General features: G+C 38.5%; 4 protein-coding genes across 4 annotated transcripts; all 4 read right to left on the bottom strand.

Moving 5' to 3' along the window:
• Positions 1 to 979: 979 nt before the first annotated feature.
• LOC126789464 (uncharacterized) lies at positions 980 to 2881 on the bottom strand. Its single transcript, XM_050515616.1, has one exon. It carries the CDS (start codon positions 2879 to 2881, stop codon positions 980 to 982), a length of 1902 nt encoding a protein of 633 aa, XP_050371573.1.
• Positions 2882 to 5296: 2415 nt separating this feature from the next.
• On the bottom strand, positions 5297 to 8746 carry LOC126788806 (subtilisin-like protease SBT2.4). The gene is given in 12 exon segments (XM_050514816.1): positions 5297 to 5441; positions 5443 to 5704; positions 5784 to 6056; positions 6150 to 6351; positions 6354 to 6425; positions 6498 to 6838; positions 6929 to 7211; positions 7324 to 7393; positions 7494 to 7589; positions 7792 to 8186; positions 8332 to 8476; positions 8559 to 8746. Coding segments are annotated over 12 exon segments (2472 nt in total).
• A 915-nt stretch (positions 8747 to 9661) lies between these two features.
• LOC126787712 (chromatin remodeling protein EBS-like) lies at positions 9662 to 11782 on the bottom strand. The gene is made up of 5 exons (XM_050513610.1): positions 11497 to 11782; positions 11029 to 11371; positions 10854 to 10922; positions 10142 to 10268; positions 9662 to 9885 (listed from the first exon to the last, which is right to left on the bottom strand). Exons 1-5 carry the CDS (start codon positions 11567 to 11569, stop codon positions 9859 to 9861), a joined length of 639 nt encoding a protein of 212 aa, XP_050369567.1. The 5' UTR covers positions 11570 to 11782; the 3' UTR covers positions 9662 to 9858.
• Positions 11783 to 12263: 481 nt separating this feature from the next.
• Positions 12264 to 15765, bottom strand: LOC126788074 (uncharacterized). The gene is made up of 9 exons (XM_050514036.1): positions 15633 to 15765; positions 14959 to 15150; positions 14789 to 14829; positions 14501 to 14621; positions 13737 to 13885; positions 13188 to 13295; positions 12984 to 13103; positions 12659 to 12832; positions 12264 to 12545 (listed from the first exon to the last, which is right to left on the bottom strand). The coding sequence occupies exons 2-9, from the start codon at positions 15065 to 15067 to the stop codon at positions 12444 to 12446; spliced, it is 924 nt and encodes a 307-aa protein (XP_050369993.1). The 5' UTR covers positions 15068 to 15150; positions 15633 to 15765; the 3' UTR covers positions 12264 to 12443.
• Positions 15766 to 16710: the final 945 nt, after the last annotated feature.

Genomic DNA, 16710 nt, shown 5'->3' with positions numbered 1-16710 from the left:
ATTTCATTAATATATTGATGTTGTACTATATTTCTATAAATCACATATTCTGCATTTTGGTTTCAAAAACTTCCGACATTAGTCCTAGTTCGTATGGGAACCAGGGCTAGAACTACTTGAACAATTCAAAGATGTAGTATTTCAATATCGTTTTAGCGTGGATCGTTCGCGTATGTTGCTTTCAAAAGATTAAGAACTTTTACTCATTGTACAAAAATAGATTGCACTGATCGAGATGTTACATATTGATATGATATCAGTAGAGATATTAGTCGGTTATATTATATGCATAAGTTATATATATATATATATATATCATCAGATGATCTTATGTGTTAATTTGAAATGAATGATCTTATGTAAAACCTGATGTCAAAGTAGTTTTTTTTTTAGAATGATGTCAAAGTAGTTTGTCAGATTTTAATACTGATCGATTGATCATAATAGTGACATTTCAACAAAAATATTGAGACATTATTCATTTCAAAACTCAAAAAGTAATTAAGCCTTTTGCTTGAAAATTGAAAATCCATTATCCCATTGAAGAACAGATGTTTAAAGCATTGATTTCATGTAACAACCCGAATTAGTACATGCAGGGACAGAGCTACTTAAAAGACAAACAAATGGGTGCCACGGCACCCTCCATGTTTGAGTTGTATATGTATTTAATCCTTCTAACATGGTTTAATTGAATCAAACTTGAGTTGATTGTATGTAGTGGCACCCCTTAGTTCTTGTCTTTGGCTCCGCCACTGAGTACATGATCATTGAATCTAAGAAGTGCATGAAACAAAAAGCATTCGAAAAGAAAATAATAATAATTAAGAGTATTTATCGATAATTAAATAATTACTGCAGCTTCACTATTTTTCACATAAATTGTGGCTGAGGGGCAATACATGGCAGTAGGGCAAACTAATAAATTCTCCTCCTATGTTTATAGTTGCGTCCTTCATCCCAATCACTTTCGCTTTCATCATCTACTTGAAGATTCCGATTTTGAATCAGAAACTGCTTCTTGCTGTTGCTTAATTAGCTGTGCCCGTTGATCCGAATACACACGACGCAGGTTCTCAGTGAGGGGACCGAGCCCTATTTGAGTGAAGAAATTTATGGCGAACTTCGTGTTCCTTAGATTATCCCTAGGCAAAATAGACTCACTACTTTCTTGCATAGCCGGATCATGGAGCCGTTCATTAAGCTTAAGAACGCCAAGCGCCTCCGACAGCTCCTGGAAAAGGATCTTGATAAAAATCCGAGAAGATGAAGTGGTGTCCTCTTCGGTTAGTCGCATATAGGCTATGCAATACCATGTAATAGCATCTGTTGAGAGTAAATGAGCGTAAAATGAAGCAACATTGCGGATCTCGTTTGTTTCGAGGCGGTGGATCATCGAGTACTGCTGTACAAAACATCTCTCAAAGTTTTCCTGGTAGACTCTTTTGATCATGCAGAGCCGCTGTCCCAAGAGACCGTAAAATCGGATGTACTTCTTCTCCTGACGGCAACATTCTAAGAGCATAGTGCATAGCTCCATCTCTTGGCCTGGTTCGAGCTTAATCTTAAGGAGCTTATTACCTGCTTCCTCAAAACCTAGACTATTCATGATGGTCAGATATATAGTTCTTCGAAGATTGACAAGATCTGTGTCTGTCTTATCTTTTATTTGCATGCGCTGCTCTTCGTCCTCTTCTTCTTCTTCAGATTCATTGTCGTCATCGCCATATTCAGACTCCTCTTCACCTAGTATTGTTTTCTTCACTTCTTCGTAGCGCTTCTCATTCTCAAGGAAATTAGGGTCCAATGTAAAAATATTGAGGCTATCTTCTGGATCCATCTCATCTTGGAGAGACACCTCATGGGTGAACTGATCTTCTTGCTCTACAAGGTCCAACTCTGGACGAACAGCAGGGTGCCCATTGAACTTGGCTTTCCTTAAAGCTAATAAGCCTTCAATCAAAAACTGTACTCGTTTGTCAATATCACCTTCATGAAGAATCCCCAGAAACCTATCAAAGATGCCGCGCAGCCCTTTTGGTGAAAGGTCTTGAAGCATTGAGCCACAATCTGTCACACACGAAACAGCAACTTCAACACTATCATCAGTAGGGTTCTCAAGTAGCACAGTGAGCAATTCCAGTGCTACAATCTCATGAGCCACTTGCTGGTTTACAAGATGAGCAACGAATTTAACTGCAGCTAGTAGCTGTGTCTTGTCGTTCCGCTTGAATGCTATCTTAAGATTGAGGACAATTCTTCTCAACAATAGCCGTCCGACTTCAGGAAACTTGGTGTTGACAGCAGCAACCAAGGCCGCAATAACGTCTGTGAATGCCGGAGATGCCATCTGTGACTTCATAATGGATCGACAGAAGAGACCCCTACCGCGAATGAGATTCTCCGAAAAGATTTCAGGGATGATATTCTTTAGGTTGGCAGCATTGACCTTGTTTACTACCCCATTGATGCTCTTTTTTAGGGCATCCCATGACAGCCTCTGATACTCGATGCTACTTTTATCTTCGACCTCTTTCATCATTCGGGCCAACTTATAAGGCGGAACGTAAACTGGATCTCTCTTTCCCGAACCTAACGCATCAGTGTTCAGGTTTCGGTTTCCCTCTTGCAATATAGAGCGTCCATGACGTGGTTTTGAATTGCCATCTCGCTCATTGTTTCGAGATTCCTTCCTATGATGCTCATGTCGCTTTGTTCTATAACCTTCATCAATATCCAAGTCCTTTCTTTTTCGACAATATTCTCTATCATCAAAACCTGAAGAATTGATTTCCTTGCCACGATTGTTCGACTTGGGATTCTTTTTACTTCTGTACCTCTTATCTTTATCGCTCAATTCACTACTGTGCCTTCTAGCCATCAGACCAAAACCAACGACTTCCAAACTATTCAGCAAGGACCAAGAAAAGATATATATCAACTTGTAGTGTTTACGAACATATTATCGAGTCAAATTTGAGGTATATATAGTGGTTATAATTACGAAAAATAATCCTACTAGGACAAGGAAACAGAATTAATCGAACTAATCCTATCAGAAAACGGGATTGGAAAATAATCCTATCAGAAAACGGGATTGGAAAAATTTGGATCCTCATTCCCCAAGCAACTACACTACAAAAAATATGAGAAATAGGCACAAATCATTTGTGGCTCAAATGTGGCCTTTAATGGTGTGGCCTTTTCCCAAAATCCCACAAATCCACCACAAATGTGGCTTTTAAATTTAATAATAATTAAAAAGCCACATTTATAGTGGTTTTGTGAGATTTTGGAGAAATGCCACACCATTAAAGGCCACATTTTAGCCACAAATCAATGTGCCCTTTCCTCATATTTTTTGTAGTGCTAGGGCTCCGGCCCTGACTCTGAAGGACGGTGGGATATGGCCGGTATATGAAGTAGCCGATAGTCAGGATCCGGAAACCTTAATGCTACACGCCTACACTAAACATATCAACAGAGGACAATGTCGCCGGTCTCACACTAAATATACTGTTCCCACTTCCCAGTTCCATCAGCTGTTGGCAAATATATCAACATGATGCGATAAGAAGAGGTTGTAAATCAAGGGAAACGAAACTACTAGCAATACAAACACACGTACATTGTGTAGGCAGAACAGATCGAACACAAACTACTAATTAAATCATCAAATGCATGTATGAATAAGAGTACTGTGTAACCATTGAGCCAATTACCAACTAGCTAGTTCTCAACAACTAGAAATGATATATCTTAGGTATAGTTTTAGTTTTATGTTATCACAATAATCACCTTGAAAACACAAGTACAGCTTCCAGCAAAATAAAAGTAAAAGTTATTGACAAATTACATCTGAAATCCTCGTTTCAATGGAAGCATATGCATATGTGCTGAACTGCTGATAACTGAATTTGATGACCAGGATCAGGATTAAGATCTATAAGTACTGCATGCATTCTCCAAGACTTTTAGGTCCTATAAGACTAAGAGTATCACCAATAATCTGATTTATCAAAACTTCACTGCTGCAATGATTCATGGATGCTTTCCTCTAAATTACTAATAAGCTGCCATACATATATGTTCCAGATAAACCAAACAAAAAATTATGCAAATTAAGATGATATTTGATACAGCTTCTTCATCTTCCCTAAACCCAAAAGACCTAATTTATTTGTTCAACAGTTCAGAAACTCACTACTAAACGACATCAATCAACCTGAGTTACCACACACTTCATCACAAAGATACTTGTGTGTTTTCTGATGGAAATAAGCAAATAACTTACCCAGTGGTGGGCACAGAACTCCATACTAAATATAGAACCTTGGCAACATCAGGGGGTGATGATTGAACTGTATTGATCTAGAATTTCTTCACAAACCTCTTAAGCCGAACAAGCTGAACACAAAGTCCTCCAATGTATTTGCTGCCTCGGTTGACATTTCCTCGTAATGTGGATGGAACCTACATATTCAGATGTGAAATAACCATATAAGCATTCAACGAGTGGACTACAAACTTGGACTCAATGGTGTTGGCACTCTGAACATCATATTGGTCAGACAAGAAGAGCTCTTTGTTTCCATTGAACTGCCTGCGCCATCCAAATTCTCCAATAGACTCCTCAGGCGTATATTTTTCGCCTCACTCTCACTTTCACATTGTTCTGGTTGTTGGCCTCAATCTTTTCAATTCTTCCAACGTACTTGGAACTACCAACATTAGTTAGTCGCATCAACACAGAATCCGCAGCTGCGGCCAGTAAAAGGCATCATCAATTCATCATCGATCAGTTCATCACATCCCCATAACCATAACCGAAAACAAGATTTCTTTCCGGAAACAGGATAAAAATAACTTCTTCCCATTGTTCTTACCTTTGATAACCTCGTTGGTGCCTCTGATTGTATAAGAGTCTTCTCCTTTTTTTTTTATCATCATCAGCATAAGCCATCTGAAAATAGATTAATTGCAGTAAATGACGAAAGTATGAGAGAGGTAGTTTTTATTATATAGGAAGTCTAATAATCCCTAACCTTATTAAAATTAAATGATAATAAATAAAAAGAGTTGGCTGGGCTTAGGCTTGAGCTTTTAGGCTTCTTGTAGCCCTGGTGGATGCATTGTAGACCGCCTAGGCGGGCAAAATGGTCGCAAAAAAAGCACTTAAGCATACGTTCACAAGGCAAAACGCCTAGGCGGATGTTAGGCGGCTTGTATTATGCAAAGCAAAAGAAGACATTATAGCTACTTGACATGTGTCAATCAGACACATTCACATCTTTTTTCAAATCGAAACTGGAAACATTGACAATGGTACCCTGACAATATGATTTAGAGTTCCTGTAATTACTATTTCACCAAAGGTGAATTGGTCCATTGCTTGGGTGACATTGAACTGTATAACTAACTCTTGAGTGCCTTGCGGAGCTAGTAAATGAAGGTGGACATATTTCTACTGTAGTCCCATTTGGTGGCAGCACTGAGCTAGAGTAAGTCTCCGGCTTGCTCCCTACGTTCATGAAAACCCTTCGTACTATTTGAGACCCATTCAATTCTGCTATTGTTACTGAAGGAAGGTTCAGATTGGCTGGATGGTCTAGTGGCTTGTTGCACATTTCTCCAGCGACAATTCTTATTGTACTAAGATTGGTATCATGCAATGAGCACAAGAAGCTGATGTAGTCGTCATATCCTGTTTTCAATTTAAAGGCCAGTAACATTAGCACGTATAGACCAAATCAAACAAGCTAGAAAGCTAGTGTATACTTCACCTGAAGATAAGACTAGGCCTGGATTCATGGCATTACTTGGACTGACAAGGCCATCTCCAAACTCAAAAGGGGTGGAGGGATATCGACTGCCTATATCAGATCCTTCAGCCATTATCAATTCTCCATTTTTATCATACTTGGTCGCAGTGGTGGAAATCGCAGATGCAATCATGGATGGAGTCCATGAAGGATTGTACTGCTTAATAAGTGCTGCAATTCCAGCGATATGAGGTGTTGCCATGCTTGTACCAGATAGTAGTGCAAAATTGTGTCCTAAAACAACAGAATAGACAAGTTCGTGAGTTTTGCTTGCATGTCAAGGCACTACTGTAATAGCACAAAAATGGTTAAGCTGCTTCTACTCACCCAGTAAAGAGGGTTCTAAGGCACTAATTGGGCTCCAAGCTCCCCAAATTTGGTGTCCGGGGGAAAGAATATCCGGCTTCAGTACATCAGCCAGCTTCCTTGCCCTGTCAATGAAATTTGGTCTTCTTGAAGAGAATCGGCTAACAGTAGGTGCTGGGCCCATGAAAGAAGCAGCTCTTCCTTCTCCAAGTGATGCTTTCGCAGTCTCGCTGCAAGTCTAGTAGGGAATCCTCTCTGATCCTTAAATGTTTGTTGTTCATAGTATTGCAATATAACCTATCATTCATTATTATCTCTTGTAAGATTGTGCTTGTTCTAGTTTCTTATGAATATGACACTGATATGTACCTGGGAATTGGTTACATTAGGGACCAAAATGCCAGAAACAGCAAAAGGAACAGGCTCCGCAATGAAGTCACCATAAGCTGGATTTGCAACAAGAACAAAACCCATAAATCCAAGAGCTCTTGCCGTGTTGACGATGGCGTTGAGGGTGGATGTCCCATTATAGAATCCCTCTGAGAATGTGCAGATGACAATACTACCTATACCTAACCTAGGATCCAATGCTTGTCGAAATTGGCACTCTTCAACATAGGGTGGGGTTCTTGGGAATGACCCAATTGGATTTACCGCATCCTTGGCCAGAACCAACCTATGTTGAAGTAATCTATATCCAAATGTTGGTGCTGAATAAGAAAAATAGCACAATCAGCACATGACTACATGGTAACAATATCTAGTGAACATGATCTTGAAGCTGAGATATTAGAATGCACCTGATAATCCAACACCTTCAATTCTTTCTCCATTTCCAAGAACAATAGATGAATGATAAATTCTATCTGTGCCATAAGAAGCTACACCTACAGCCCAAGGGCTGTAAGACACTACACTTGAAGGGTCTGGTCCTCGATTCCCTGCTGCTTGCACCACAAATACACCAGCTCGTCGAGCATATAACATGAACACATCAAACACGCCTAAGAAGGTCACTCTATCCTCTGGTGGTTCATCTGGTCCGACAGAGAGTACCAAGACATCCACTCCATCTCGAACCGCCTGTACATATAACACAAAGGAAATTAAAGAACACATAAAACAAATTCTCAAATGCTAGTTGTTATATATTTACTGGCTACAATATAATTTTCAACATATCTGCATTGCTTACTTGATCAATTGCAGAGACTACATCTGCTAAAGTTGCTACTGTGGGATACACAGCTTTATACACAGCAATCCTGTTACTCAAAAGAAGTACATGTTTTGATTAGATCAATCCCTAAATTAATGCTGATAGATCTCTCTGTAGTGCTCAGCTATAGAAAAGAAATATAATACCGCGCACGTGGTGCCATTCCACTAGCTTGTCCATAACAGAAGCCATTCACATCCACAGGAACTCCAGCATTTCCAGCTGCAACTGATGCCACATGACTGAAAAACAGTATGATGATTCTCAATTTATATGGGCTAGTGTAGAGAAAAAGTAGTACGAAACTACGAATAAACAATAATGTAGGGAGTTTCCCTGATCCACCTAGGTTCGACATCATTATACTATATCTTATTAACTAAACTACCACAACAAAATTAACTTGGATGATATTAATAAGAGCTAGTGTTTAAATTCACTAACCTGCCATGTCCATCTGTATCAAATGGTGAAAGAATATCAACTGAAGCATTAAGAGTAGCAATGGCTCGAGCCCCAGCAGAGAAAAACTTGGCTGAAACTACTTTGCCATTGCATGAAATTGCAAGGAATAAAGGACCAGTCTCACAAGCACCCGAAAAATGAGAAATATTGGAGGTGTAAGGCCTCAGAGGATTATAAGCAAAACTTAGATGTGCAGGGTTGATGCCAGTATCCACGAAACCAATCACAATTTCTTCACCAACATTACGTTGGCCTCCTTGTGTCCAAACTCCTTCAGATAATTCAAGGAAGCGAGGAGTGTACGTTGTCATCAACTTTGCTCCTCTATCTCTCTCAACTAGCTTTACTCCTGGAGAATATTTCAGCTTTACAGCCTGAAATGTTATTCAAAATTAGTAAGAAAAAGAAAATTAAAGCTTTTGCACGGCCTTTACATTAAAATTGAAACTGGGAAGGTGATTGTTTGGACTGATTTCCTTCTTCTATTCACCGTCGGTAAGAAGATTCTGTTTGAAGTACCTGAGAAGGTGTTGTATGGACAGCAAAGCCATTTGCAATGTGTTTAAAGCCGTAAAGCTTGTTGTAGCTTCCAGCCTCAAGATTGCTCTGTAGAATTCGATCATGAGAGTCCCCCAATTGCATTGCATGAGCCTTCAAAACCTCACTAGACATATTTCATGCATGAAAATCACATAATAAGAAAAGCAAAAGCTTTCTGTAACCAACAAACATGATCTTTCTCCTACCTATTTAGATTGAGGCGCGAAGATGAAGAGCCCCCATGGAAAGCAAAAGAGTCTCCATCTATTAAAACCAAGTATATAGCTCGATCTTCAGCTGCAAAACCAGTAACCAACACAGAAGCGAGAAGCGCTATGAAACAGTAGGAATGCAATAAGACATTGGCTCTTGCAATAGCCATGGTAGATTGCATCACACAGCAGACTTGGGGCTTATGATGTTTAATTCAATTTCAATTTTCGCAAATGAATTAATGATGGTGTAGAACTACTTTCCACCTGTCTGCAGTTTTCAGTTATGTTTCAATATGTAGAAGTAAAGAGGTTTCCATAACAGACATGCAGGCAGCCACACCAAAAATGTGAGTGGACATTTCTTAAGAGAAACACTAGCCTGCTTTGGGAGGCCGTTATCATTTCTGTGGTTATCCTTATATATTCAGATTGTATATGTGCATGTTGTTCATGTCATCACACACTAAACAACCTTGACTTCATTATAGATGGCGTTAGGAGTGACCAAGAAGAAAACTACAACTCAATCTACAACTTCTGGTGTGGGACTGTAGCTTATGAAGCCTAAATTTGCAGTTTTAACAGCAACAGTCATGAAAATCAAAGACAAGTTGCCATGAGAACAGATGTCTGATCTGAGGAAAAGGAGGCTGCAGAACTTTGTCATCCTCCAGACCTGTAAACCCGCATTTTCAAGTCTCCAAACAGAGAGACGTATAAATTTCGTTACGTTTTGACAGAAACTAAAGGCTACAAGCCTACAAGGACACTCATAAACAAAATTCCACAACTAGTTGGTTCCAGACTCCAACTGCTTCTGATGACTTCAGAACCATTCAAATGATTCAATGTATCCCAACTTTGAGATCCTAAACCTTTGGGCCCTTTAAAATGGACTTTTAGCCTATCATCTGCAAAATGGGAGACATACTATATTCCTTTTACAGTTTTACTGATATTATATCCGAGTTTGGCAGAAATTTTGTCATTACTTATAATTAGGTAATATATATGTATTCCAGTAAAGCAAACAAACAAAAAAAGTTAAGGTGGACCAGACAAACAGATTGACAAGTTAATAACTTAATAGCAAAAGTCGCAACCAGCAATTTGTTATAGCAAAGACTCTACGATTTAATTGTTGAGATACAAAGAAAACTTCCAATGGAAACCTAATCTCCTGAATGCAAGTCTTGAAAACCTCTGAAAACCCTACTCTATATCCACATGATAGAACCAACAAGGACACAAACAGCAGCACTGCATTTTGGATCGCCTCTTGCAATTTAAGTCATTTCTTTCGGCGCTTAGGGTCCACCTACAGAAAATTTTGATTACTCAGTCTCAGTAAAATGAGTGTACACAAAACAACACTGCCTAGTCTTAATAGAAAAATAGTACTGTTCAGATGACATACTTTTAGAGATAAAATCAGATTCACATGTTCATCCAACCACTACTAATTGACATCAGAATATCAACTTGAACAGGCACATAGTATACCCAGAGGTAGGCACAGGGAATGCTGAACAAATACATCTACAAGTACTTCAAAAGTTCATCATGTAACTTACCTTGACATCATCTGAAATTGAGTTCTGAGTTTTTTTCACATCTTCGTCAGCCGAACATTCTGAACATATATAGTGCTCAAGTTTTTTGGCTACTTCATTTGAGATGTTCACACAAGCTGGATGAAACCTATAAGTCCAGTTATGAAACACCTTCATGAGTATTCATACACATTTAAGAAAGAGAAATTGGCCAAATCATATGTGTGTGTGTGTGTGTCTGATACATATTACATAAAGGTTACTTCTTTGAATTAATTTATTAATAGAGCATGGTCAACGAGAGTATCCACTACTAATTGACAAGATTCCATTTTACAATATGAGCAGAGGCCCATCATGGAGGTAACTACTTCTTACTTAAATCTGAATAACAACATCAAAGTACTAAATAGGTAATAAACACAGAAACTAAGCTTTCCATGGTGGCACTCTTAAAGTCGCTCAAGGCACAAACCACCAGGAGGCAGGGATAGTCTGTAACTCTATACTCGCAAGTAGCACATTGCACATATACTAAAATGATTTTCCAAATACGTATGCATGAATGCACGTATCTAGCAAGTATTCAAGACAATCTCTAATCAATAACTACATGCATAAACTGGTCGAGTAAGATAAACATATTTCTAGTCCATTAGAAACCAACACATACAGAACCTCCAATCCACAAACTCCAACATTGCCACTAAAGCCAACAACATAAGGAAATTACCAATCTTTGCACTCCTCACACTGCACCATGAGGTCATCCGGGTTATACGGCATCTCACACTTGCAATACCTTCAAAAACACACACTTCCAACAATCAGTCACAAACACAAACACAAACACCCACATTTCCAATAACAAACACAAAACACAAACCGCAAAGCCCCACGAAACTCACACAGCGACTCTATCCGGAGTGAACGCCCCGGTAGCAGCCTTGTACTCAAATCTACAGTAGAAATCCTCAGCCCCTACATTTTCGAGCTTGGTGTAGTTCTTGAAAGAGTGAACCACGCACTTGCCCTCAATAGTGTTGGCACTCTGAACATCAAAGTGGTCCGACAAGAAGAGCTCTTTGGAGCCGTGGAACTGCCTGCGCCCTCCAATCGACTCCTCAGGTCTGTAGTACCACCTCACTCTCACCTTAGCGTTGTTCTTGCTGTCACTCTCAATCTTCTCGATTCTCGCCACGTATTGCGGCTTCCCCACATCCGACGGCCGCATCAGCACTGTGTCCCCAGCTGTCAAACCAAACAAAATTATAACAATCAGTTGAACCGAAATTTCAGTTCAGTTCAGTTTTTTTTTTTTCAATTTTCTAAAAACCAAAATAGAAAAATCGGGTTGTTGAGAAGAGATGGGGTACCTCGGACGACCTTGGTGGTGCCTCTGATGGTGTAAGAGTCGATGTCCTTTTTCCCGGGTCGGGTTTTGGCCATTGAGGAGTGATGTTTTTTTTTTTTTTGCAAATTTCAATTTTCGATTTTCCAAGAGGTTTGAGAAATGTGGGAAGAGTTTAAAGGATTGGAGGGGTTTTGCGTTCCAAATTTGAAAGCCCTAAATTTCGGAGATTTGGGAGGGAGAGAGAGCCAAAACCCTAGAGCTTCATGCGGGAGACATGAGAGAGAAAGAGACGGAGGAGAGAGAGCAGAGATGAGTGTGACGCTTGACTGCTAAAGAATACAATTATATTTGTCTTTGAATGTTTCGAGTGCCTCTTTTTTCAGTGCTTCGGGATGCGGGAAAAGGTTTTGGTTTAAGCAAAATTAATATTTGACCAGGCCCAAACTGGTTTCCAGGCCCAAATCGGGGGGACGTACATTCTGATGAGTTCTGAAGACTAAGCGAGAAGTCGTGAACTGCATTTCAGTTATGATTTTTCACCCAAAAGGGGAGCTATACATAGAAGTGATAGAACACAGTTTTTACGCTAAAATTTCATGATTAGGGAAATCATTCTAGCTACAATCCACATATTTTCGCGCATTAAGTCTTGCCTGCATGATTATAAGCCTCATTTAGGTGTAGCTCTAACAGTTACTAATATCTACTCCTATATTTAGGTTTGAATCTCAATCCCTTGCATTGAGATTCTCCCCTTCTTCACTTATTACTTAAAAAGAGTGGTGAATGTTGCAATGACAATCAACAACAAAATACTTGATACAAGATATTCCACATATCCATACATGCATGTTGCGTACTGCAAAAGAAACAACATACATTATTCTTCTTAGTATAATCATCCACAATAACAAAAGGAGCTTCTAGCCTAAGTTTAAATTAATGCCAACGAATAGATAATGCAGGAGTTCAGCGGTTAATCGGAGTGTTCATCAGTTCAACAATTTTGTCTATAGCATCACGAGACATCACCAGTGTGTCATGCTGCAAAATGCTGTAGACGTTCAAACCCTGCAAAATATGTTTTCCAAATAAGCATCAAGCTCAAACTCCAGTTATTCTCAGGTTAACCATACAATATTACAGACAATTTGCAAGGAAACACTGGATATTATGCAACTTACAATTGAGGGCAGCACGTTCACGTAACGTAGGTTTTGAGTTGCCAGCTTGAGTTTATCACTTATGGGGCCACCATCCACCACGAGAACTTTCTTGGTGTTCTCCATTTGCTTCACATAGTTCACAACATTCTTGGTTTTATGTGTTGGGACTTCTAAATCCTCGAAAACAAGAAGCTGTAATTTTGTACCACTTTGTCTAGTTAGGTTGCATAAAGAAACCATCAAAGTCAAAATGTATAATTACTTCGCCTTATTTTATACTAATCCAAACATAAATAGACAAATTGTAGAATATGAAATTTTGAGAGAGACAAAGAGAACTTGCCTTTCCCTCTGCTGCTCGAGCTGTCAGAGCAACTTTTAGCCCAAGTCGCCGAACCTTCTTATTCAGCTTGATAGCATGACTTCGTGGCTTAGGACCATGCATTCTCGCACCTCCTCGGAACTGTTCAACACCGATTAGGTTCATTAAGAGCTATCCAATTAAAAGACAAAGACATGCTAATTTAAAAGCATAATAGCTCAATACCTGAGGACCACGCAAAGTTCCATGCCTCGCACGACCAGTACCCTTCTGATTCCATGGCTTTCTACCAGTCCCGCTAACCTCACTGATAGTCTTTGTCGAATGTGTTCCCTGTGGACCACTCAATTGGCATAAGCTTTTATCTTTTAGTCAATTTGTGGAGTCTCAGAACTAATGTTCACTGATTAGAACATCCCTTTGACCAGACATTCAAATCACGAACAAGTTATTTGGAAAACAGTACAATATAAAAAAAGTTATGGATGACTTAAGTTCCTCCTTTGCAGAAAACCAGATTTATCTTATTCAGTATCAGTGTCTTTTCTGTTCCTGTGAACCTTTGCACCAAAATGCTCCAACAATCTCCCAAAAGATGTATGATAGAAAGAGTAGAAAGAAAGACTGATGCTTCTTAAAACGTAAACTTAACAAATTTCTCAATTCTAGTTCAAATGAAGGACATGTGCCATCAGTGTGGTTCAACCATCATTACTCATTAGTGCTATGATTACGTCTTCAAGGTCAATCATTGCATATATTAAAAGATCGTACCTGTTGCCTCTTTGCTAGTTGCCATAGTACAACTCGATGAACAATATCCTTTCGGATAGGAACATCAAAAACATCACCAGGCAGAACCATCAAGCCTTTGTCTTCATTGTGAAAATTTGTCACGGGAATTACGAGGTCTTGATAGCTCCCTGCAGTATAGGACACTCAATAGCAGTGAAAACATTGCACAAATTTTTCTCTTTAATATGATTTAAAATAGTTAACCTTTTTTTTTAATATCCTTACAGGGTAGAGAAAAATGTAAATTTTACAAAGTACTGACTCTCACTAACTATATTTGGACACCCTTTAACACCTCGTGGCTGGGAAAGAATCTAATGGAACAAATAAAGTTATACCGGATTTGTACAGAATATATGTGTTGAACTGTTCATGAGTACATATTGAAAGACACAACAGGTAATCCAGCTCTTGTTACAACAAATGCAGAGGAAAAAGGAAGAGTTACACTAGATTAAGATATAATTTTTTTTAAAGTAGGAATAAGATAACTAATTACAAATGTCAATACAAATTTCACGACCAAATCAGAAAAAAAAAGTACGTGTATACAGTTACTAAAAATATCATAAGTACAAAGCTAGTCTTGTTTATATTAATTTTCAAGATCAATTGGCTAAACTTCCAAACTAAAACCACTCTAAACATATAAATGCACATATATTCAACAGTCAAAATCAGTGATACAATTATGAAAATCCTAGCTATTATAAAGATGAGACTTTAGAAACATTTTGTTTTACCTGTTTTATGCTCAGATGCTATCACAGGCTTTTTGGACAACAGATCAGAGGGAAATGCACCTCCATTTGATTCAGGAGTCAGAGTGGAAAGCCTTCGACATGCAAAATATAACGATCCACCCTAATTGGAAGTTTCCGGGTATACAGATGAGAAATAATTCAAGTAAATTAGTCAAATGTATAAACACTAAAAAATGGTACATATTGCATATCTTTAACATACTATTTTCTATTTAATTAAGGAAATTTAGATATGGTATAATCACAATGTCTATGATGAAATAATACCTTGACAACAGACGAAGATTCCTCACAGGAAGATATAACCCCTGGAACATGCGCACAGAAATCAGTTGGACTAAAAAAGAAAGACGAAAAATAACATTACAAATGTCACAAAAAAATGTCCAAATCATGCTACAACAAACAGATGAATATATAAGTACACTCGCTCTTACCGTGAGAAGCACGAAATGATGGATACAATACACTCGAAGAGTCGCAGCTGCCCGATGCCAATAGGGAACCAAATGAACGTAGCAGCCTTCTGGAGACTGACAAGGCCATACTTCAAAACAACCACCAACACTTCAACAGATGACTATCCGACTGCCTATCCACATCCACAATTCACCTTCTTCTAATCTTCCCTGTACGAAAAAACAAACAAACAAACAAATTAACCTACGCAAAATATAAACTACTAAACACCTAACATTAATGCGTACATCAACATAAACTCAAGAAAAACACCTGTGCAGTTACGCACGGCGCCTTTCGGCTTCGGCTTGAACTCAAAAACGTGTTAAAAACCCCTAATTAAAGCCTCACACTCACATCCTCCAATCGAATATTTACATCAATCACACTATTCAGCATCAATCATCTTTATTCTCGATGCACATCAAGTGTTCGATGAAATGCCACACAAGGAAGAACAAGCAAAACAAGAACAGACAACTATAAGCAAACCAATGGCAGCTTTTTTTGGAGCTGAGGAATCAAAACCTGAGCTCTTCGAACAATTTTTGAAGCTTAAACAACATGATGATTACAACGCAATAGCAACCAAGACGATGAAATCGAAGGTGCGAGACAGTGGAAGAGCTAATATGACGAACGAAAGGTGTACCTTCGTAGCCGTAGACGCCGGAAATCTGGCCGTCGAAATGCGTCGGAGATTGACAGCCGTCGATCCGTCACAGAGTGCGGTCTGTTGATGGCGGCAATGAGAGAGAGAGAGAAGTGAGGTAGCCGGAGCCAGGGTACCGAAGCGATTTGAGAGACCCGAAAGCCAATACTTATGAATGCTATTGGAGTTGGGCTTACGGTTCGTTACGGGCTTGCATGATGAAGCCCAATATCTAGTCTTGCTGGACCAAAGCTGTCATAAGAAGGCCTGTTGAGAAACACTTACCGCGTCGTTGTTTCTCTACGCACTCGGAAGGTTATGGGATTTTGATTTTACAATTTTTGAATGTCTAATTTTCGTCGCTGCTATTAAGTTTTCTTCTTTTTCTATCAGCTCATCTGTGATTTTTCACACTGTTGGATATTCTAGATAGACAATAAATATAGCCCACGAAGAATGAATTACGTATTATGTTTCTTTTTTTTTTCGGTTGAAACGTATTATGCTAGTTTTGCAGTGTTCGTGACAATATATATATATATATATATAAGGGTTTTCAGGTAAGGAGATCCGTACCTTAAGCTAAGGTACGGATTTCTATTTCTTATCAACTTTTCGATCGAGTTTTTACATCTCCACCGTCTAATATCTAGGTTATAATGTATATATCATCTCCACAACATTTCAGCCGCTTTCATGACCGTTAAAATATTAATATATCGCTAAATTAATAAATTTTATTAATCTAAAGACTATTAATTTATTGAGGTTTTACTGTAAGTAATAGAAAAAACAATAATTTTAAAATTAATTTTGTTATTATTCCTAAATAAATATATATACTAAAACTTGTGTTATGTTTTTGTGATATAAGAGTTGATTTTCCTCTTAAAATTACAAATTTCATAAAAAATATTGTAAATAAATCAAGTCCAACAAATTTTCAGGCAGTTTTGTGAATTTGTGAGAATTTTGAAGGAAAAGATATAAGAAATAAAACAATTTGTGTATAGACCATTTTGTCTTTCTAAATACATGTCACATTATCAATTTAACAGAGAAATTAACGGATGTACCG

This window comes from Argentina anserina, chromosome 3 (genome assembly GCF_933775445.1).
Source record: "Argentina anserina chromosome 3, drPotAnse1.1, whole genome shotgun sequence".
NCBI classification, from domain to species: Eukaryota; Viridiplantae; Streptophyta; class Magnoliopsida; order Rosales; family Rosaceae; genus Argentina; species Argentina anserina.
This window is presented reverse-complemented; position numbering and strand designations above follow the sequence as displayed.